Raw genomic sequence first — 22,015 nt, forward strand, 5'->3', positions numbered from 1 at the left:
GTCATGTTCCCTTGCCCTGAGGACCCAGGCCAGCTGTTCCACCCCCACCAGAGAAATGGGGCAACTGAGGCACACGGCAAGTCCCGGGCAGAGTCTGGGCAGAACCCAGGAGTCCTGTTTAGCAACCACTGCTCGGTAGAGCAGGAGGAGAGGGGCAGCAGGAGAGATGATTCCCGGGCCCTATCTGGGGGAGTAGGAGTGGAGCAGGTACATGGAGAGGGGCAGGGTGCTGCACAGAGCTCCCCTGGGTGCGGTACCTCTCTCCCCCGCACCACCAATAGGACCCAACAAGCTGGGCAAGAAGGAGCGTGGAGCCAAGGGAGGCCAATGCCAGGCAGGCAAGGGGCAGGGCAGCATCTGTACACACAGCCTGGGAGGGCGGTGTGTGGTCAATGCCACGTATCTGTGGGTCAGGCAGCCCGTGGCACAGATCTTCTGTGAGGCCTGAGCCTGGGCTGGGAGACATGGGCAGAGAAGGAGGGAGGAAGGACTGGCACGTGTGTGCATGTGTGTCACGGAGTTCCCTATGACAGAGCTGTGTTGTGTGTATGCATTTGTGCCTGTGCACATACACGTGTGTGTGTCAGTGTGAGTTGGTGTTGCGGGGCAGAAGCGTGCATGTGCGTTTGCCTGGGCCCTGCTGAGACTCACCCCTACCCTCTGCCAGGTGGAGCAGATGTTGCCAGAGATGTCAGTGGGCGTCACCGCGAACATCGACTACAAATCCGTGCTACATCACCACCCATGGCGACGAGAAGGAAGACTGAGGAGCAGGGCTGCCCGCTCACGCCCCACACCCACGGCCACTGAAATAAACTCCCGAGTCACTCAGAAAAGCCAGACTCTGTTTGGGACTTATGGGAGTGGGGGGGGTCTCCCTCTGTGGCCAACGGGGAGGAAGGCAGGGTCTGTGACCAAAACTACAGCAATCATCCCAGCCGCAGGAGCTGTGGCTCTGCCATGGCACAGCTCCAAGCAGGCTCCTCTGTGTGCTGTGCCCAGCTGGCTGCAGGACAGTCCCTGGCACAGCCCTCATGCCCAGCTCTGGGGTGGCTGCAGTGCCTAGAGAGGGGCAGGGAAGATGTGAAGAGGGTCGGGGGCTCTGCTGTGCTCAGTGACCCCAAAAGAGCCCAGCAGGATACAGGCAGGAAGCCAGAGTTGCATTGCCTACGGTGCTTTATTGCTGAGGAAGCCAGAGGCAGGGGAAGGAGGGGCAGGTCCAGCTGGCGGCACCCTCTCGGGCTGTGTTACCAGCTTCGGATGCAGCCTAGATGGCCAGCGAAGCTGCTGGAGACAGGTGATGCAAAGCACATGCTGCTGGCAGGGAGCTGCATCAGGGTTCAGCTGTCTGTGTGGGGAGAGAGCTTGATGTAGGGAAGACATGGATGCTGCCATGCACCCCTGCTGGGATGGCAGTTGCCTTGAATGCTGAGACCAGAGACCCCTCCCACAGCCCCCAAACAGCAGGCAGGGCCCAGGCCCAGCGGCGGGTTTTAGTCTGTCCCTCCCCAGCCTGGCAAAGCCAGGTACTACCTACTGAGTTGTCCACTGTGATGCTTTGAGGCCTGCTGCGATGCTTTGAGCTCCCCAGGCCGTCTGCAGCAGTGGGGAGGGTGGGCACCAGCTGGGCCTCCTCCAGGGAACGCATCAGCTCAGGTCATCTGTGAGGGAGATCAAAAGGTTCACATCATAGCTGGGCTGTTCTGCCCCCTCCCTCCCTGTCCCAAGGCAGCAGTGGGCATGCTCTCACCTAGCAGTTCCTGGGAGCCCAAGCACAGCCTCAGTTTCCTGCAAGTGTCCTGGGGATCACTGTCATTCTGCAGTGCATTGATAATCTTGTCCCTGTATTTCTTCACCAGAGATGTGCATGCCTGGCCCAGGCGCTTGCCCAGCACCCTGCACACCCTCTTCACAGCCTTCTCGATGGTGGTCTGGGGGCAGGCGGGACAGCCCAGATGTGAGCCACAGCTCTGTGAAGGTGTGAGGGCACCCAGGGCTCTGTTGCCTCCTCCCATCTGCCCCTGTCCCTGCTGTCACCCCCACCATGCTGGGGTCTCACCTCGTCAGCATCCTCCCCCACCTTGGACTGGAGCCACTGAATGACTTTGATGCAGGTGGTACAGAATATCTTGGGCTTTGGGATTAGGGCTCCCTCCTCCAGCTGATCCCACTGTCAAGCAAAACCAAAGGACTCTCATGACCTGGATCCCCCTCGAGGCCAGCTCTGGGGCCGGCAGGCAATTACTGTCCCAGTGGGCCCAGGCCTAGCAGATGGGATGAGAAGGGGAGAGCACAGGGTGGGGGGAGATGTGGGCGGAAGATGGCTGTAGCACAAGCCATTGTCACACAGCTGCTTGGAGCCTGGTGGACAGGGGGAAGGGGACCTGATGTATCAACCTCCCTGCAGCCACCCTGATCTCCCCCCAGCCTCCCCGCCCCGGCCAGGGCTGGCCCAGAGCCACTATTGGAGCCCTGGGAGGGAGAGAGGGTGGTCTCCGCTCTTCCTTCAGAGTCTCTGGTGGATGCGCCCAACTGGAGCCAGCAGCCCAGTTTTTGCACAGTCAGTTGTAGTGGTACCCCCGCTCTGATCAGCACAGCAACATGCAGGTGTGAATGACAACAGCTCAGTGGCCCTGGCCACGAACAGACGTTCCTGAAGGGGGAAGGGGAGCTGCCACTGGGGAAAGGCCATTATCAGGACCACACGGGGTCAGACCATTGGACCACCCACCACAGCATCCCACGGCACCAAAACAGCAGGCGCTTTAGAGGCAGGGAGCTGGACGGAGCACGTCTAGAGGGGTCACAGCCCTGCCACACCCTCATAAGCCCTCACCAGAGCAGTGTCCCAGAAGCTCAAGCAGAACTGCTCTTTCTGGCACTCGGCGGCTGTTTCTGCATCCTGGCACCAGTACGCCGGGCCCTGGAGGCATCTTTGGGGGAACTGGTCCTGCTGGGACAAATGCTACCAAAGCAAAAGGTAAATGGGAGCAGACTGCAAGCTACTGAGGAAGCCCTCAAAGAAAGCAGCCTCTGCTCCCCCGAGCCATGTTTCAAGATCCATTCACACAGAGGAATCCCGACCAGGAGCGATGCACAGGGTGTGCACATGCACCCCCTGAGAGTATTGGTGCACTCTGTGACAGGCAGCGTTCCCTTAGGCAACAAGCAGTGGGGGGCAGGCAAGAGCACTGGTGCCCCACCTGACAGCGCCAGCTGGGGAGTGGGGGTGCCAGGAGAAGCAATCCCCACAGTCCCCCCGTGGCCGATTGTGCCAACTGTGGGGGGGAAAGGGGGTTTCCCTCACGGCCGATTGTGCTGACCTGGAAAAGACACCCCCTGCCCTGCTCCCTGACTGGCTGCTGCGGGGGCAAGTGCCCTCCCCCCGCCCCCAACTCAGGAGGCACCATTCACCCATAGGTCCCAACTGTGTAAGTACTGGCTGCCACCTCCCACCCATGGTCCCTCCGGACCAGCAGATGTCAACTGTTTCAGACTCAAGGCCCCCTTGGACAATGCCAGTTCAGAGCTTCCACTCATATTTTCACCATGGGCAAATCCCAGAGTGACTCATGTGCTGCAAAGCTTTCAGCAGGACACACCAAGTCAGGATGGTGTTGATGCTCTGGATGCAATTGGAAATTTTGGGGATTTGCCTGTGAATCGGGTGTAGGTGTTTGCACACCTGACCATGCCAATACTACAAGGCATCCTTAAAAAGAACTTTCTGCACCCCGGGTGACTGGGCGCCCTGGATGAGAGCCACTGGTGCAGCCCCTAACAGGCACCGTGCTGGTCTGGTGCAGGCTGGAGGAGTGGAAGGGACTGGAGTCCCCCCCGGTGTGAATGCTGAGCCCTGGCCTAGCCAGCTCCGAGGCACGTTATGGTTCTGTATCAAACCAGTTGTGATCCCACTGCCCAGCCTGGCAGGCTCCGGGACTGGTCGTGCCCAGTGCCTGATAAAGGAGGGCTGCAATACTCGTGCCCTTCTCTTTCCCCAAAAGAGCAGTAGGGGCACATTTCAGTTCTCAGCTCAGCTCAAGCCCCTTGTGGCACCTGCCTGGCTCCCCACAATGGCCTGACACTGGGGTCACATCTCTGGGGGAGACAGAAAAGCAGCCCCTCTCCACCTCCCTGCCCTCACTTCTTACCTGTGGCCACAGCAAGGACCAAGGGGATGATCAGTGCCAAAGCCATTGGTGTGCCTCTGCCCTGCCACTGGTGGGGCACTCTCCCTTGCTGCCTTTATAGGCTCCTGGGTGGGAGGCAGGGGGGTCCAGCTGGGCCAGTCAGAGTCTCCGAAAAGCAGAGAACCCCTAAAATGGTGTGTTCAAAGCTAATGGGGTTTTCCCTCCCCTTCCTTCCTGGCCGGCTTCACACCTCTCTGCTGCGGAGCTCACCACAGATGGAAACAAAACCTTGGGGTGAGAACGGAGAGCAAGAGCTGCTCAGGGGGCCAGCCTGGCATGGAGGAGGCTGCTCTCCTAACCTCTGTGGGCCCTGCTCCTGGGGCCAGGGTGCACAAAGGAAAGAGTGAGACCATCACACATGGGCTTGTCTGTCCCCGAAGCAGGGGGTGTTGATGCTGGGGACAGGGATATGACCAGCTAACAAGTCATTTCTCACCCTTGGAGCCCACAGTACACTACACCCAGCCTGTGTGAGTCACCAAGGCCCCTCCTGAGGACCACAGGTCAACCACAGGCAGCTAGGAAACTTTGCAGAGCACTGAGGTGCTTTCCTGGGTGGCCTGCCAGACCTTGCAGCTCTGGTGAGGCCGGGGCAGGTGGGTGGGGGTGGCATGAGTGATCAAGAGGCACAATGCAGGACGCCTTCTCCATCACACCCAGCAAGGCCAGCAGTAGCCAGGGAGGCCTTGGGCAGCCATGACTTGCATCCCTAGGGCCAGGGGCTACATTCACACCAGGTGCTGATACATCCAGGAACCCCCTGGCTGGTCCATCCCCTTCACGCCCTCTCCTATGACTCCTGGCTTGAGCGTAGGGGTTGGTAGAGCAGAGCAAGGCCAAGGGACACTTAGAGCAGCCACTGTAAACTCCTGGTCAGAGACATGGGTCCCTCACAACATTTGGTCCCCATCTCCACAATGTGTGAGACAACTGAAACACCTCAGGCTGCAGGGCCTGGGGCTTGCCAGGCCTCAGCTCCTTCTTGCACCAGTCCCTCCACCAGCCAGATGCATCCAGGCTGCTGAGGGGGCAGGGAGCAGGCTGGGTGTCACAGGCTAGTCCTGGTGAGGTGAGGCAAATCCCTGGCAGCTGATTTCTCAGGAGATGACCCTGCCACTCCTGGGGATGCCTGCTGTGTTGCTTATGGCCTAGAAGGCTGCTTCTGAATGAGGCCTTGGCACCTCTTCCAACTACCCATGGGGCTGTGGGCTCGCTGGTACCAGCTGGGCACAGCCCTGGCCTCTGACCCCACCAGGCCAATCAGCTCTTGTATGTTCCTGTGGGCCCAATCCTGGAGCACAGGGCTGGGCTGGGGGGGCAGGGGCCTGCTGGTCAGGAGTGCAGGGCACCAGCAGGATTCACAGCTCCCCAAGTAGGCTTCTAAGGGGAAGGGAGCATGTTAGACCCCTGGATTGACTAGCCCAGCCCGTCACACGGCGCTTCTGACCAGGCCTCCGTTCCACAGCAGCTGATACCTACTGTCATCAGTCCAGCTGCTCTAGCCCCTCCTCATAGTTGGTCTTCGCAGGTGGCGTGGGCGGCTCCACTGGCTTCCCTGCAGGGTGAGACGGGACAGGCTGGTGGGCTTGGGGAGGGAGACAGTTGCCCCACTGATGACCTGGTGGCCCAAACAAATAGCTCAGGTTGAGATAAGAGAGCCCCACGGTCGGGCTGTGGCCAGCAGCCCCATCAGGGAACCCCCCACAGACCCACTAGAGCCCTGCCCTGCACTGCCCACCAAGGCTGTACTTGTCTCACTATGCCATGGACAGACCAGGAGAGAAGCCATCTCTGCATCCTTATGCATCCTCTTTCCTTATCCATCCATCCAGCAACACCCACCATCTACCCCCACACACATTCATCTATCCATCATCTGTCCCTATACTTCTATCCATCCATCCATGCATTCCATTCTACATTCCACTCTATCCATCCATCCAGCTCAATGTCTCTCTATCCATCCTTCCCCTAGACTAGTGGTTCTCAGCTTTTTTTGTACCAGGACCCATTTGTAAACATCAGTGGCAAGTCCCAACCCAGTGCCTCTCACTCCCAACCAGCTGCCCCGACCTGCGACCCCTCACTGTGTAGGGCAGGGCAGGGAGGCCCCCAAACAGCCCCTGGCAGGCTGGACCTCTGCTAGCCTGCAAGAGAAAAGCCACGGTTTCCCACATTTTTCTCCTTTAAAAAAAACCCATTTTAAACTTTTGTTTATGACCCTTTCATATATTCTCGCAACCCACTTTGGGTCATGACCTATGGGTTGAGAAACACTGCCCTAGACTATCTATCCATCCACGCACTCCTGTTCACACCTATCTATCCATTCATTGGATCTATCCATCCATCAGTCCCCAGACCCACCACTTTATCAACCCTCATCCATTTCTATACATCTCCTCTGTCCATCCATCTGTCCCTCTGCCCCCACTGACACCCACCATCTATCCACCTCTATACACATCAGTCTACCTAGGCATCATTTACCCATCTACACCTGCTCTCAACCACCCACCGATCTTACCCATGGCATTACAGATCATGAAGCACCACAGGGCTGGGGGCCCTGCAGCCGCTTCGGGAACATACATATGCCTCCTCTCCCCTGGCCCCAGCACCTGAGGGCTGCTCCAAACACCCCTTTGGCTCTGAAGCAGGGGCCTTGCAGGAGCAAGGCTAGTTACTGTGCAAGGGCACTCTGCTATGACACATCCCTCAGAGACTATGAACCAAGAAGTGCAGTATAGGACCCTCTGCCCTGCACCCTGTTGGCCTTGCAACTTGCTTCCCTCAGCCCTTCCCTTCTCACCTGCCCACGTTTGGCTTCTTCGGCTGCAGTTCAGGCTCTGGTTCCAGCCTGATCCTTTCTGTTTTCTTCCTGCTGGGTGGCTTCTTGGGTTTCTGATGGCACCGCCTGTACTCACCTGACGGGGAGGAATATCAGGTTGTTACTACCAGAGGCTGGAGGCTGACAGCCAGTGCACAGTGGGGTGGGGATATTCTCTTGGGATTGGCGGCAGGGAGTGACTGTAGGGGACTGGGTGGGTGAAAGAGGCTGGAGAGAGGAACACGTGATGATGGCAGCATCCAGCACCTTTTGCTACAGATCCAAAAAGAGGGGCAGAGCTTCAGCATTTAAAGGGCACTGGAATTGCATCTAAAGTTAACTGGAGCAAATGGAGCATTGTTATGGAGCCAGCAGTGAAAACAGGGATTTTTCCTACCTCTAGTAACTTCAAGATTAGTGGTAGGCCTGTGGATTACGAGAAGAGAAGATACATCTACCATGACCGGTATTTGTGTTGGTGAAAAACACCTTGAGAACCTCACAGTAATACTACATGCAATGCTGTCTGAGTGGGGTCTTGGACTAAAAAAAAAAAAAAAGAGGAAATACCATGTATTCCTCAATGATTTTCTTGCAAATTGTGGCCATGCCATTGTCAGCCATGATTTGCACAAATGACAAAAAAAAAAAAAAAGCTGAAGATCTCCTCAAGCTACTCAAACCACAAAATGTGTCACCATCACATTTCTGTCTGGTGCTGGTTAGCTATTACCAGAAGTGCTTGACTAACACAGTGACAAAGTCAGCATCCTATAAATAAGCTGTTATGCTTGTGTTGGTCAACCATAGCTTTGGATAAGACCACAAGGCTGCTGCCGTCTGAAAGGGCCCTCACACACTACATGCATCTCAGCCTATAAAGATGGTTAGTGATGGATCAGGAGCAGCAATGGTAGAGGTGGTAGATCAGCCTGAAAGACCCAGAGTCTTTGTTCCTGGACCTCTTGCATCTGTAGAATGGAGCTGGGCTCACAAGGATTGAGAACCTCCACATCTGAGTGAGAAGATGATGTGTTTCACCGCTATCTCTGCAGGGAGCAATTTACTCTGGTTAGAGGTCTGCAGCTCCTAAACTAGGGGGTCATAACTCCAAATGGGATGCAAGCTATTCTGTGAGCCCAACAGAAACTCACTACAAGATACAGGACTTGCAGTGGAGGTCACAAGCGTGGTCCCCAGTAGCAAAGTTTGGTAACTCCCAGTGGCAATTCATAAGGGGGTGCACAGGGGATCACATGCACCCCCTGAGCGTGCTCATGCACCCTGACAGGCTGCGCTCCCCGCTTAGGCGATGGGCAAGGAGGGCAAGCAGGAGTGCCGGTGCCCCCCCTGTGAGCACTGGCCAAGGAGTGGGAGCGCCTGGATGAAGCGCCACAGCTGGTAACTCCTGTTATAAATCAGCTGCTAGTTTTAGCTTCTGATCCAGAGATAGAAACAGCTGCAGTGGCTGTAGTAAGAGTGGAGAGATGATCATGATTTTTGTGCACTGTTGCAGTACAGTTCACAGGCAGCTTCTGGCAACACCATGCTGACAATACAACTGTTGAGAGCAACAGAACCAGTGAGCTTAACTCCTCCATTTCTCCTACAAAACCCCTGACATGGGGAAGCCACATTAGGAAGCTACCAACAGGAAAAATCCAGGTCCCGTTCTGTTGCCATGGCTGGCCTACGAGATGTGAGCAGGTATTGAGGATACATCCTGTGAAGCTGGCAATCACCTCCTGGCCTGGATTAGTGGTGTGCTGTATACATAATGGCACTCTTGTCTCTGTAGCTATCCATGTCCTCTTGAACTGAAAGGAAGGAGTCTGGAGCACATAGGAAAGAACCCCTTGTGCAGAGCCGGCAAGTTCCTAGGTGCTAGTTCAGGTATTGGTTTTGCTCCGTCATGCCCAAAGCAGTCTGAGCAGTGCCCCTCTCCTCACCCTGTGTCTGAGGGCCAGCAGGGAGATGCCCTGAGAAGGTCCAGTCAGCAGCTAAGACTGTCCTGCACAGCGGGAGTCTCGTGCCCCCTGGGGTGCTGGGGAGGGGGCAGGCTGTGGGTCAAGATGGGGTGGGTACAAGCTATGTGTACGCAGGGATAGGTGATCCAGGCTTACCTCTGTCCCGTCCCCCATACACCTGGGATCTCTCCTCCTCCTTGTCATACGGTGAGGGGAGCCTGGAGGGCTCGGCCACCCCGTAGTCATCTTCCTCTCTGGCAGAGGGAGGGAACAAGGGATCCTCAGGCTGGTAATACCTGTCCTTCTCTTCCTTCTCAGGTTGGACAGGGGGTGTTGCCTCCGGCTTTTTCTTTCCTGATGGCTTTTTGGTGGCTTTGGGAGGCTTCTCCTTGGGTTTTTTGGTGGGCTTGGGAGCTTTCTCTTTGGGCTTCTCAGAGCCCTTAGGTAGTTTCTCCTTGGGTTTCTTGGTGGGTTTGGGCACTTTCTCCTTGTCTTTCTTGGAGCCCTTGGGTGCCTTTTCCTTGGGCTTCTTGGTGGGTTTGGGCGCCTTCTCTTTCTTTTACCTTCCCAAGGGTCCCTGTGGAAAAGGAAAGAATCAGGCTCAGGCCGGTCTCCATGGCTAGGCCTCCGGCCTCTCCCCTCCAGGGCAGTGAGGGACCCATCCCATCCCATCCCATTTTCTCTGGTGCCATCTGTACCCTTGTGTGGCCCACCGCCAGCTCTACCACAGCTCAGCTAGTTCTCAATGCTCGTCTGCGCGGGACATTTCCCCACCCTTTGACAGCAACCCTTGCCATCTCTAACACCCGGCTGCCTACCACCGCCCCCCCCCCCCCCCGCGTGGGGCGTGACTACAAGAGGCCGGCCTAGGCCTTTGCGTTGGCCCCGCCCCCGCGCTGTGATTGGCCCAGCGGCAGCTGGCGAGGCGGCGCCCCCTGGTGGCCTCGCTCAGTGCCGGGCCCAGGCATGGCGGCGCCCGGTCCCGGCGCCCACGGCTATGGCTGCGCCTGCCCCTGCTCCGCGCCCGGCGCCTGCCAGAGCCTGGCCGAGATGGACTTCCAGCGGGGTCCGCGGGCGGGGGGCGCGGGGGGCCGGGCCGGGCCGGGCCCGTGGGGGTGCTGGCGGGGGCGGGCGGTGCCGGTGGCCGCGGTCGAGCTGCGCCCGCAGCTGCCCCGTTGTCTCCGCAGGGCTGTGGGGGGCGGCGCTGGACGGGGACCTGGGCCGCGTGCGGGCGCTGCTGGACAAGGGCGCGGAACCCGGGCAGCCCGACAGCGCCGGCTACACCGCCCTGGTGAGGACCCGCGCCCCGCCCCGCCCCGCCCCGCGCCCCCGGCCCGGCCCGGCCCGGCCCGCCCCGGCCCTGCGCTGAGCCCGCTCCGCTCCGCTCCGCTCCCCGCAGCACTACGCCAGCCGGGCCGGGCACGGCGCCGTGTGCCGCCTGCTGCTGCAGCGCGGGGCCCCCGTGGACACGGCCACGCGCGGGGGCGCCACGGCCCTGCACCGCGCCAGCTCCTGCGGGCACCTGGCCGTGGCGCGGCTGCTGCTGAGCCACGGCGCCGACCCCGCCCGCGCCGACTCCGACGGCATGAGCAGCCTGCACAAGGTGCGCGGGGCTCGCCGCCCCCCGCGACCCCGGGGCTTCCCGCCCCGGCACCCTGGCACTCCCGGGCCCCCCACGCCCATGACCCTGGTGCTCCCGGGGCCCCCCCGCGCCCGTGACCCTGTGACCCCTGCTGACCCCGCCCGCGACCCTGGCACTCCTTGCCCCCGGCCCCCCACGCCCATGATCCTGGTGCTCCCGTGACCCGGCCCCCCGTGCCGTTGCAGGCCGCGGCGCAAGGCCACGAGGAGCTGTGCGCCCTGCTGCTGCAGCACAGCCCGGACCTGCGCAGCGCCCGCGACGCCCGCTCCAGGACCCCGCGCGACTTGGCGCCGCCCCGCGCAGCCCTGCAGCATCTGCTGGCACCGTGACGCCCGCCTGGGCCTGGGCCCCGCCGTGGATGCCGCAGACAGCCCGACCCACGGCCCGTGCCCTGCAGCCGGGACCAGGCCCCCGGCTCCTCCGGACTGCGGCCTGGCCCTGGCCTTACGGAGGTGTGAGGGGCCGTGAAGCCACAGCAGCCATGTTGGTTGTGGGCACCAGGCCTACTGTGCTTAACAGGAGAAGCCGTGTTGCTTGTGGGCACAAAGGGGCTTGGCCTGCTAACGCACCCATATCGGGTGTGGGCACAGGGGCCCGACTTGCTGAGGGGGTGAAGCTGCAGCAGCCATATTGCTTGTGGCTATGGGGGACTGGCACTGCTGTACCCCCCCACACTGTCAGTGAAAGCCCTGCTGAGCCCAGCACTGTGTGGTGTGTTCTGTCCTGCGCCCTGGTCCAGAGGTGGCTCCATCCCGGGTCGTTCGTCCGTCTGTCCATCCCCCCCATGGCAGGTGCCCTGTGCTTCTGGGCGGCAGTTCTGGGGGTGCCCATGGGGGCAGCAGGAGGGCTGCAAACAGACCGAGAAATAATAGGCCCCCAAGCCCCCTGCCCTGCTGTCTGCCCTGGGGCTGGAGCAGGGAGAACCAGGGTAAAGCAGTCATGTAATGTGGGAGGGCAGGGCTAGGACACTCCATGACATGCAAAATGCCAGACCAGCCTCTGGTCTGGCATCCTGCACCCAAAGCCAGTTGATCTCTGCCATGGCTCCAAGGAGCAGTGGGCTGGGGCAACACATGGCCTGTGCCTGCCCTGACCCTGCCTGTGGCCCCACCACCTCTGTGGGGCTAGGAAACAAGGGCTGGCGCAAAACTTTGTCTGGAGATATTTATTACCCGATCCAGAAAAAATAGCCTGCATTTCACATCGCAAGGATTACAGGTCTTGGGGGGAGGGGGGGGGGGAAGGGAAGAGACCTGGGACAGACACACACACACACAGGGCCCCTGGCCTAGACCTGTTGCCCCCCCAGAGCATACTGCTGATGGGGGTGGCGTATGGGGGCTGGTGTGGAGGGGCTATTGCCCACTCCTCTTTCCCCCTGCCCATGGGCCTTCCTGAGCTGAGCCAGGCCAGGCTGGGGGAGGCTGGGTGGGGGTGGAAATAGGAAGTGAGACAGGCCCCACCCCATCATCCTCATTGGACAAGCTATGTGCATGGGGGAGTACCCCCTGGGTCCATATACAGTAAGGCCCGGTCCACATAATGTACCGCCCAGTCCATATAACATAATACCTGGTCCACAGAATGCCAGACCCAGTCCATGTAACAGCATGCCTGGGTCATGGAACACCCCCACCCCTGGTCTATGTAGTGCAACGCCCTGGCTCATATAGCACGATGCCCTCAGTCCATTTAACACCAGGCCCCACTCCATACAGAGCCAGGCCCTGGGTCCTAGAGTACAACACCTTAGTCCATATATTGTGATGCTTGGGACTGTAGTCCATAGTGTCCCAGACTGCAGAACACCCACAGGCCCTGGTCCATTGCTCCCTGGTCCGTATAATGGCCCTGCAGAGGCCAAGAGGGGATGGGCCTCAGGGGAGTGGTGCGGGTGGAAGGACCCATTGCATAGACTGTGTTCGTGGTTTGGGTCCAGGGTCTTGGCCAACCAGGACCTTTGATTCGATGGTTGAAACCCACCCCGCCAGAACACATAGGCTGGTGCCATGCCTTAGTTTCCCCACGTAGACAACTGAGGCAGCAGATACGGTCCCATGGCACGTGACCCGTCAGCTTTGAGGACAATCCCCAGGCAGTGGGTACTGCGCTGGGGGGTTGGCCTGAGCAAGTACTGCCAGATTAGGGGCCTGTGAAGGAATTGGCAAAGCCATGTGATGCCCATGGGGGCGGGGTCAGTGGTGTCTCCCCGGGAAACTTCCACAGGGAAACCAAGGCAGCAACCAGGCCATGGCTCCACACCTGGCTCTGAGACAGTGTCATCATTGTTGTTGGGGGGGGAGGGGGGGAAGACACACAGTCTCGGCCTTTCTGGCCACAGCTGGATACACATTGGCACCGAGACAGCCATGGGATGGTGCCATGGCTGGCTGCAGCTGCAGAGCGCACACCACTCCTCACTCTCACCATGTGAATCCAGCTGGTTTGCACAGAGACTGATGGGTGCCCAACTTCCCCCAGCCTGGCTACCATGTGGACTTGGTGGCCAATCCAGGCCAGGCCAGTGCCACCCACGTGCAAAGCTGATGAAGCCTCACCCCAGCCACAGATCACCTGGCAGATACAGCCAGAGTGCCCAAGGCCTGCCTGGCATCATGTGGCACCCTGGCCCCAGCAGCCACTGGGAGACAGGGAAGCTTCTTTGGTCATGACATCCTATCAGTCACGGCCTGCTCCTGGCCAGCCACACCATGTTGGGGGGCTCCATGGCAGAGCCTGGACTCACGAGGACACATCACAAACGCTCGCAGCCCACACTAGGCCCTTGTCTCGCACACCCATGCCTTCCGGCTCCCTGAGTACCCGCATGCCCTCACAGCCCCTGGGGCCGGGGGTGCCGTGGCCCCCACGGCCGGGGTCAGACTGAGTTCTCCAGGGGTCCATGGGTGGTGCAGCGGCTGAGGCAGTTCCGGTCATGCAGGAGGCCTGTGGTCTCATCAGCCAGTCCCCCTGAAAGCTCCAGCCCCCTGGGCTCTGGTCGCGGGGGGCTGCTGCTCTCTGGGGACTGGGGGCAGCTGTCAAGGCGCGAGGCCAAGAGCCCATTTTGGTACTGCTGCCGTGTGATCTGGAGGTGGGGACGCGGCTGTGAGACCCCTGCCCAACACCCTCTACTGCAGCCCCCAGAAACCACCCCCTGGTGCCCCCCTGGGGAAAGCACCAGCCCCCAGCCTGGGTCCAGTACCCCCTAATGCCCTCACAGGGACATTCCCTGCCCCCCCCCCGGGCTTAGTGCCTCCTGCTCCCCTCCCCAGGACAGCACCCCCTGCTGCCCTCTAAGAGACTGCAGCCAGCTCTGGCTGCCTCCGCTGAGGCCCCCTATTACCCCTCCCAGCACAATACCTCTGGGGGCCATGCACCAGCCCCCTAGCCTGGCCCAGTGCCCCCTGGTACTATGCCCCCTCCCACTCACAAGCCTAGCTTGGCCTCACCTTTACGAACTGAAGGTCAGTGAGGGCACGGACGCTGAAGTCAGGAACGTACTGGGGCGTGGAGGCAACACTGAGCTGGTTGCTGCTGCCCCCCAGAGGTGAGGGCAGCGAGTCCGAGCGTTCAGGGTAGCTAAGTGAGGCCGAGCGATTCAGGCTGCTGCCGTGGGATGGGGAACGCAGCTCTGTGAGGAGCAGGAGGCGGGTGAGTAGGGTTCCAGCCCCCCCAGCCTGGGTCAACCACCAAGTCAGCCTGGGGCACTTCACAGCCCAGGGAGGGAGTGGGGGTCAGACCAGACCCCCATGGCCCTCCAGGGGAGTCAGGGCTGAGGCCTGGCCCCACTTGGTGCATTCCCACTGCCCCCCACATGTCCAAAGACCAAGTGCCCCCAGGTGCAGCCCAGCTGCCATGGGCCAGGTGTGGGGTAGATAGAGGCCATGGTGCCCTCTTCTGGCTGCTGCAGGAAGGGCAGAGCAGCTCCAACAGGGGCAAGGGAGGGGCCAGAGATACCCAGATTGGAGTGTGTGTTGTGGGGGGGGCAGAGAGCTGGAAGAAGCAGGTCAGAGGGGGCAACCACCTGGACACCCAGGTTCCACACACTGGCACCTGCAAGACTCAACCTGACCGCTAGATAGCACCCATCTAAATGCACACTGCGGGTTGAGAATGAGGGGCACTGGCAGGGCTGGGGAGGCAGAGGCCGGGGGAACTCACCTGTGTTGGGTGGGGGGCTGAGGGCCATGACACCATAGAAGGAGAAGGCACCCGTCTCGAACTTCATATTCTCCTTGCCAGCCTCCACCTCCACCTTCCCCTGCAGGACCAAGACAGGTCAACCCCCATGGCCCAGCCCCCCCCATGGCCGGCCACATGGGGGGGGGTGCCACAGCCTGGCAGCATTGCCCACCCAGCACTCCTCACTCCCAACCCACAGCCCCCTGCCCTCCCCACCTTGCTGGTGCCCCTCGCTCCTCACCCACAGACCTGTCTCATCTCCCCACCCCCACTCGCAAGCCCTGCCCATGCCCCTAACTCCCTTTGCCCCTGGGGCACGCGGACCTGCAGGATGAGGGTGAAACAGTCAGCAGGGCGGCCACGGACATAAAGAAAGTGGCGTGGGCTGCGGCGGTCAGCCTCCTCAAAATGCAGCTCCTGGATGACATCTGGGTGCTTAAGCAGCCGCAGCAGGATCTTCTCCGACATCAGATTGGGTGTGAACAATGGCACCTCTGGAGAGGGGGGGAGGGAGAGGGACAAAGATCAGGGACTCCATGGGACCAGGGTAGGGACGTGTGTGTGTACAGCATTTGGCATGGTTATGTTCCTGGCCCAGAGCTTCAGGGAGCTGGCACCAGGCAGAACATGCATGTGTGAGCATGTACAGGGTCCAATACAGTCGTGCTCCCAGCCCTGAGCTGGGGGGCAGGAGGGACAGCACCAGGCTGGCACTGGGGTGCCCAGCTGGGGAGGGGGAATTGACTTGTCCCAGGCAGGGGCCTGGCTAGGGCCAGAATCCAGGAGTCCAGGGTCCAGCCTCTGCCACTTAGGGGTGGAGGGAATTGCTAAGGAGCTGTTGAGGAGGGCTGGGGAAGCTGCAGCATGCCCAGGCAGAAAAGGGACAGCCCATGGCAGCCACAGCCGCTAGCTAATGGCAGGGTTGGTTGGCGCCGGCCTGTAATTGCTGTGGGCAGCACCAACGTGGCTGTTCCCAGGGCTGGGGACTCATGTGACCAAGCACAGAGCCAGACTGGGACACGTGTGAGGATGACCCTTGGTTAACAGGGCTGGGATGTGCACGTGTCTTAGTCACCCAGTTCAGTGGAGCCAGGGCACATGTGTACGTGTGTGACCCCCAGTTAGCATGTGCATTGGTCCCCCATTTTTGTGGGGCTGGGATACATGTGCATGTCTCAGGCAGCAGGGCTGGGTCATATATGCATTAGCAGGGTAAGGCCAAGCATGTGAACATCCCAGTTAGCAGGGTCGGGTCATGGGTGTGTCCATCCCAGGGAACAGGGCTGTGCCATGCGTATGCAAGTTCTGGGTAGCCAGGCCTGAATACATGCATAGCATGACAGGAACCTGCACAAGACTGTTGGATTTCTGTGGTGACATCTGGGGGGGTGACATCTGTGACCCCCTTGCCCAGCTGTTCCCAGGGCCAGAGGTCTCTGGGGGGGCAGTGCCCACCAGCCTGGCTGGGGGCACAAGGGGGGCACATACCAGTGGCGAGGAAGCGGTGGGCGGCCAGAAGCAGCTGGGGTGACACCTTCACCTTCAGCTCATTGTCAGGGTCCTTGAAGGCTGAGAAGTCACGCTTGGCACGGGTCGGGCCCACTCGCTTTCTGCTCCGGTTGTCTGCTGCGGGACACGCACACAAACATGCATGTGAGTGAGGGGAGTCACCCTCATGTTCCCCCAGGCTCAGGCAGGAAAGGGGGTGGCTACAGAGGGAGTTGTGGGGTGCCACAGAGCCTGGCAGGATAGTCGTGGGAAGGGGCTGGGGCCCCAGGAGGGACGGGGGGCCATGGTGGGGGTGGCAAGTCTGTGGGGTCAAGAAGCATAGCAGATATAGGGAGGGATGCGTGGGGCTGAGGACCCAGAGAGAGCTAGGGGAAACCATGGGGACTAGGGGAGGGTTGGTGGAACCCAGGAGGGAGCTGTGGGGCCCTGGGGGTGTGGAAGGCTGTGCTAGGGGCTGTGGGGGCACGGGCGGGGACCTAACTGTACATGTCGGACTCGTCAAGGATCTCAGACTTGATGATCTCCTCGATGACATCCTCAAGCGTCACCAGCCCCAGCACCTCGTAGAAAGGGTCGCCCTCGCCCTCGTTGTTTACCTTCTGCACGATGGCCAGATGTGACTTGCCTGCGTGGGCAATGGAGGCATGGGTCTGGGTCAGGGGACGTTGGTGGGAGGGGCACTCCTCACCCATCCCCACACACAAACCCACAGAGAGCCGGTGGGATGTGGAGACAGAGAGAGCCTCCTCACCCACACAGGTGCACAAAAACGCACATAGAATGCATGCACCCATGTACACAAGGACACAGACCACAGGCCCACATGTGAAAACACAGTCTGCCTGTACATTCACGCACACAGAGTGCATCCCTCCACCCCCAGAGTGCTTGTGCACAAATGCATGCAGTGAATGCACACATGCACAGAGTGCATGAGTGTGCACACACACCCGTGCATGCATGCAGAAGGCGTGCGTGTGCGCACGCACACACACACACACACACACACACACACACACACACACACAGTGTGTGTACACACAGGGCATGTGCTCACCCATGCACAAACAAAGCACACACACATACAGTGCTTACCTGCACTCTCCCCACCACTCTCTCTCACCCCCCCCTCCCCAAACCTCAGGCCCTCTAATAAGCGGGTTCAGGGCAATCACCTCATTAGCAACCAAGGCAACTCAGCTTCTAGAGCCTCCCCATCCTCCCACACCCCTGGGGCCAGAACTGCAGAACCCAGGAGTCTGGGCCCCTACCCAAAACTCCATGGGCCCCTCACCCATCTGCCCAGCTGCCACACCTCTGGCTGCCACCATGCAACCCGCTTCTGGGGTGCATGAGCTGCCACAACTGGCACAGAGGCTGGGGGGGGTCTAGCACCAGCTGGGAGCTCAAGGTTGTCCAATGCCCCCCCAGATCCCCAAGGCACCTGTGCCCACAACCAACCCAGCTGGGGGGGAAGGGGAGGGGCGGGAGGGGGGGGGCAGTAATCCCAGCAAAAATGGCTGGCAGCCAGGCCTCTAAACTGGGATTAGGCCTGGACCAGAGAAAATCCTCATGTAGACAGCAGATGCAGGGTCACATGTGGGGTGAGCTGGCCAGAGGGGAGGAGCAGTGAAGACCCCCCTCCCCAGGCCAGCTGGTGCCCCCAGGTGGAGCTGGTAGATGACCCCACCAGGAGGAGATCAGCCTTGATTCTCCCAGGTCTCCTCCCTGTGCGGGTCAGGGCCAGCCAGGCTGCAGCCACCCCCAGGCTTCCTCCTCTGGCTGATGGGGACCCTTAACTGGGGGTCTTGCAGGGCATTGCACTGACTGCCCCCTCTGCAAGGCAAGGCAAAGCCCCCTGCCTCCACCCCCATAGGCACTAAGGAACCCATCAAGCCCCTCTGCTCTACTTCCTGTTCCAAACTGCTATGGGAGCCCTGCCAGGCTGGGGCGGATGCCCCCCCCACACCCCCCTAGCCACCCAGACGCCCATAATTACAGCTTAAGTCACACTAACTGTGGGGCTATTCATAGCAAGTGAGCTCACCATGGGCAGAACCACGCCAGCTGCCACCCCCTCCCCTTTTTGTGCCCCCCACAGCCAGGTATGCTCTGGTCCTTGCAGTTGGGAAGAGGGAAACTGAGGCCAGAAAGGGACATCCCCCAGCTGCTCTGGGGTGGAGGCTGCTGCCCGGCTGTGCCCGCACCATGGGGGGGGGGGGGCCTGAGGGGTGGTGCTCCCAGGTGCCTGCCAGGACCTTTGGACCTGGCTGCTCTCACAAGCATGTTGCCTGGAGTGGGCAAGTGTAGACCTGAGCCAGTAGAACAGCATATCCCTGAAACAAGCCAGCCTCAACCTGACCCCAACCAGCAGGGAAACACCCTGGGGAGAGAACCCTGAAATCTGGGCATGGCTGGCACCCATGGCTTCCTTGGGGAGGGGTGGGGGGGGTGTCAGTCCAGGGATTGGGTTAGGCCAGGGCCACGCCACATCATGTAGCCTGCACAGGCTGGGGCATCACTGACCCCCAGCAAGTTTGGGCTAAGAACCTGCTCCCACCCCACAGCCCACAGGGTGCCCACCCCAGGCTCAGATCAAAGCACAGCAACTGTCTGGTTAGGGGGGAAAATCAGTTGTGTTGTCAGCCCCCCCCAAAATTAACCCCCTAACAGCTCCCTGCCCCCCACCCCCTCTAGCTCCTTTTACTTCCGGGGTGAGGGAAGTCAGTCCTATCTCTCCTCGCTGCACTTTCACTTTCGGGTGTGCTAGGGCATGCAGGAGAGGCTGAGGCATGGACCCTCAGGGGGCTGGACCCAGGCCTGGCTGGAGCCGAAGGATGGGCCGGAGTGGGGTAGACCTTGCCCAGGGAGATTCCCCCCTCCCAGCCCAGGAATCGACAGGTGCACCCAGCAGAGACACTCGGGGGTCTAAGGAGCCGGAGCCAGAGCTGCCCCGGCCCTGGGCAGGTACCAGGTCCCTGCCTCATTAGAGCCCCAGCAGGGAGTTGGGGCCTGCCCAGGAGTTGCCAGGCATCTAGAGGGAGGACAATCCCCGGCTGGCCAGAGTCCAGTTACCCCAGGCCCGGCCAGACTAGTCCAGACAGATGCGCTTTATCGTAGACCAGGCCAGGCCCAGGGTAGCTCAGAACAGGCCTGCCCTAGTTATCCGATTCCAGCAACACCAGTTACCCCAGGCTGGGCCACAGTCAGCTTAAGCTCAGGCCAGACCAGACGCTGGTAACCCAGACCAGGCCTGACCCCAGTGACCCCAGGCCAGGACACCCCCCCCCCCACAAACCCTCTGCCTGCCCGCCTGCCTGCCCTGGCACGGTGTGGCACCCTTACCCTTCTTGAACTCCTCCAGCATGGCGTCGAGCTTGGTGTCGTGGAAGACGAAGTGCACGGGGTGGTTGTAGAACTTGGCGATGGTCTTGAGCGGTGTGCTGTCGTCAGGGTCCACGAAGGCCAGGTCCTTGACATAGAGGATGTCCACAATGTTGGAGCGCTCATCCTCGTAGACGGGGATGCGGGTGTAGCCACTCTCCATGATCTCTGACATGGTGTTGAAGTCCAGCACAGCCTCAGCGGGGATCATGAAGCAGTCATGCAGTGGCGTCATGACGTCCTCCACCGTCTTGGTGCGCAGCTCCAGGGCCCCCTGGATCATGTTCAGCTCCTCTTTCACCAGGTCGTTGTAGGGCTCTGTCACCTTCAGCATCTCCACCAGCTTCTCCCGGTTGTAGACGGTGCCGATCTCCTGGCCCAGCAAGCAGTCCAGCACTTTGCTGATGGGGTAGGAGAGTGGGAAGGTGAGCAGCATGAAGAACTTGGTGAGGACGACAGTGTTGGCACCCACGGCCAGGCCGTGCCGCGAGCACAGGGCCTGCGGCACTATCTCGCCGAAGATGACGATGCCCACGGTGGAGGCAGCCACAGCGCCCAGCCCGGAGCCGATGAGGTCCTCCAGCAGGATGGTGAGGGTGGTGTTGACCAGCACGTTGCCCAGAAGCAGCGAGCACAGCAGGTAGTTGCCGTGGCGGCGGATGGGCTCGATGCGGCGGGCGTGGCGGCGCTCTGTCTCTGTGCCGCAGTTCTGCACGATGCGCAGCTCCATGGGGTCCAGCGCCATCAGGCCCAGGTTGAGCCCACTGAACATGCCCGACAGTGCCAGCAGTGCCGCCAGCAGCGCTGCCTGCAGCCACGTGGGCAGCAGAGACCGCTTCTCCTCCACCACCACCAGGCGGCCCTCGGCGCCCGCATGGCGCTGCCACGGCTGCCCAGGTGCGGCCCGCGTGCACAGCACGTAGGCCTTGGCCCGCTCCCGCTTGCGCAGCGCCCGCACCCGCAGGCGCAGCACGGCCGAGGCCTCGCCCGCATCCCAGGTGCCCCGCTCCACCTCCACGTCGGGCGAGGGTGCGGCGCACGTGGCGTTGGCGGCCCCCGAGGCGTTGGCGCTGCCCGGCGCCTCGGCGAAGGCCACCAGCTCCCAGGTGTGCGCGGGCAGCCCCAGGCCGAAGAGGCGCAGCGCCACGTGGCTGCCCTCGCCCACCTGCACGCCCGCCGCCAGGCCCGGGGCCTGCGCCTCCGGCTCCAGCCGCATGCCCACCACGCGCGGCGGCCCCGCGGCGCCCAGCCCCGCCGCGCCCGCCGCCCGGCCCAGCAGCGCCAGCGCCAGCAGCCCCAGCGCCAGCCCCAGCGCGGCGCCCCGCGCCCGCCCCCGCGACCCCCGCCGCGGCGCGCCCGGCGCCATCTTCCGCCGCCGCCAACTGCCCGCCCGGCCCGGCCCCGCCCCCCCGGCCCGGCCCCGCCCCGCCCCCTCAGGGCCGCCGCCGAGAAAGGGGCGGGAAGAGCCGCCGGGGCGGCAGCCCTGATGCGGGGGGCGGAGCTGAGTCGCGGCCGGAGGCGCTGTTGTTTGGAGGCGGCGGATCGATCCGCGGCAGGGGGCCGGGGCCGGGGCCGGGGCCGGGGGGGAAGGAGCGGCCGGGCCGCCCCGCTGTACCGGTGCCGTACCCGGAATGGTGTTGCCGTGGCAACAGAGCAGGCGGCCCCGAGGAGCCGTGGCGGCGCTGGGCCATTGCCCCCGCCTCAACCCTGCTGTCACAGGCAGCACCCCCTGCCCGGTACCCCGGAGAGGGGGTGGGGGGGTGGGGAGCGGGTTGCCCAGCAACCAGTACCATGGCGTGGCTAAGCAGCCATCACCGGGGTTACCTGGCAACTGTTACCACGTCAACGCAAAGCCACCATCACCCGGGCATCCCCACCAGCCCGCTACTCCCGTCGCCAGGCGACCACAGCCCTGACACCACGGCACCCGTCACCATGCCACCAGGACCAGGGGTCGCCTAGCAACTGCGACCCTACCGCTGCTCAGCAACTGACACCAGGGTCACCGGCAACCTGCCATGTCAAACCTAAGCCGCCCTCTCCAATGGCAAAAGGCAGGTGGGGGGGTCACTCGGCAACCATCACCACGCCGTCCGTTGTTAGGCAACCACCCCCTCACATCAGGGTTGCCCGGCAACTGTTTCTCTGTCGCCACCCGCCGCCGGCTCCCGAGGGGGGGGAGGGGACTCGAGCTCTTTAAGACGGGCCGGCCGAGACAGGAAGTGCCTATCCGCACTCCATTCCCCGGCATGCCCCGCGGCAGCGCCCCTCCCCTCCTAGCGTGGGGATGGCGGGCCCCCCGCCAATGGCC

At 61.5% G+C, this 22,015-nt stretch overlaps 3 protein-coding genes across 6 annotated transcripts; 1 reads left to right on the forward strand and 2 right to left on the reverse strand.

Annotated features, from left to right (window-relative positions):
- Positions 1-1,158: 1,158 nt before the first annotated feature.
- Positions 1,159-9,911, reverse strand: LOC106738331 (proactivator polypeptide-like 1). 4 transcript variants are annotated; one of them, XR_009463327.1, is made up of 9 exons: positions 9,144-9,911; positions 7,003-7,117; positions 5,670-5,745; positions 4,152-4,418; positions 2,837-2,965; positions 2,060-2,170; positions 1,751-1,931; positions 1,538-1,661; positions 1,159-1,348 (listed from the first exon to the last, which is right to left on the reverse strand). XR_009463327.1 is itself a non-coding variant. In XM_059730541.1 (9 exons), exons 4-8 carry the CDS (start codon positions 5,673-5,675, stop codon positions 1,648-1,650), a joined length of 441 nt encoding a protein of 146 aa, XP_059586524.1. In that variant the 5' UTR covers positions 5,676-5,745; positions 7,003-7,117; positions 9,144-9,564; positions 9,686-9,911; the 3' UTR covers positions 1,159-1,348; positions 1,538-1,647. The 4 variants fall into 4 exon arrangements, 3 of the variants coding, with proteins under 3 accessions (XP_059586524.1, XP_059586525.1, XP_059586523.1); XM_059730541.1 differs by lacking the exon at positions 4,152-4,418 and having other exon boundaries at positions 9,144-9,564; positions 9,686-9,911; XM_059730542.1 differs by lacking the exon at positions 4,152-4,418 and having other exon boundaries at positions 2,081-2,170.
- LOC132251358 (ankyrin repeat domain-containing protein 39-like) lies at positions 9,912-11,330 on the forward strand. Its single transcript, XM_059730532.1, has 4 exons — positions 9,912-10,053; positions 10,175-10,278; positions 10,387-10,590; positions 10,815-11,330. The coding sequence occupies exons 1-4, from the start codon at positions 9,954-9,956 to the stop codon at positions 10,956-10,958; spliced, it is 552 nt and encodes a 183-aa protein (XP_059586515.1). The 5' UTR covers positions 9,912-9,953; the 3' UTR covers positions 10,959-11,330.
- A 449-nt stretch (positions 11,331-11,779) lies between these two features.
- On the reverse strand, positions 11,780-21,048 carry CNNM4 (cyclin and CBS domain divalent metal cation transport mediator 4). The gene is made up of 7 exons (XM_014602642.3): positions 19,666-21,048; positions 16,802-16,945; positions 16,300-16,437; positions 15,136-15,305; positions 14,791-14,890; positions 14,079-14,260; positions 11,780-13,714 (listed from the first exon to the last, which is right to left on the reverse strand). Exons 1-7 carry the CDS (start codon positions 20,918-20,920, stop codon positions 13,508-13,510), a joined length of 2,196 nt encoding a protein of 731 aa, XP_014458128.3. The 5' UTR covers positions 20,921-21,048; the 3' UTR covers positions 11,780-13,507.
- Positions 21,049-22,015: the final 967 nt, after the last annotated feature.

The sequence above is a fragment of the Alligator mississippiensis genome, chromosome 7, assembly GCF_030867095.1.
Source record: "Alligator mississippiensis isolate rAllMis1 chromosome 7, rAllMis1, whole genome shotgun sequence".
NCBI classification, from domain to species: Eukaryota; Metazoa; Chordata; order Crocodylia; family Alligatoridae; genus Alligator; species Alligator mississippiensis.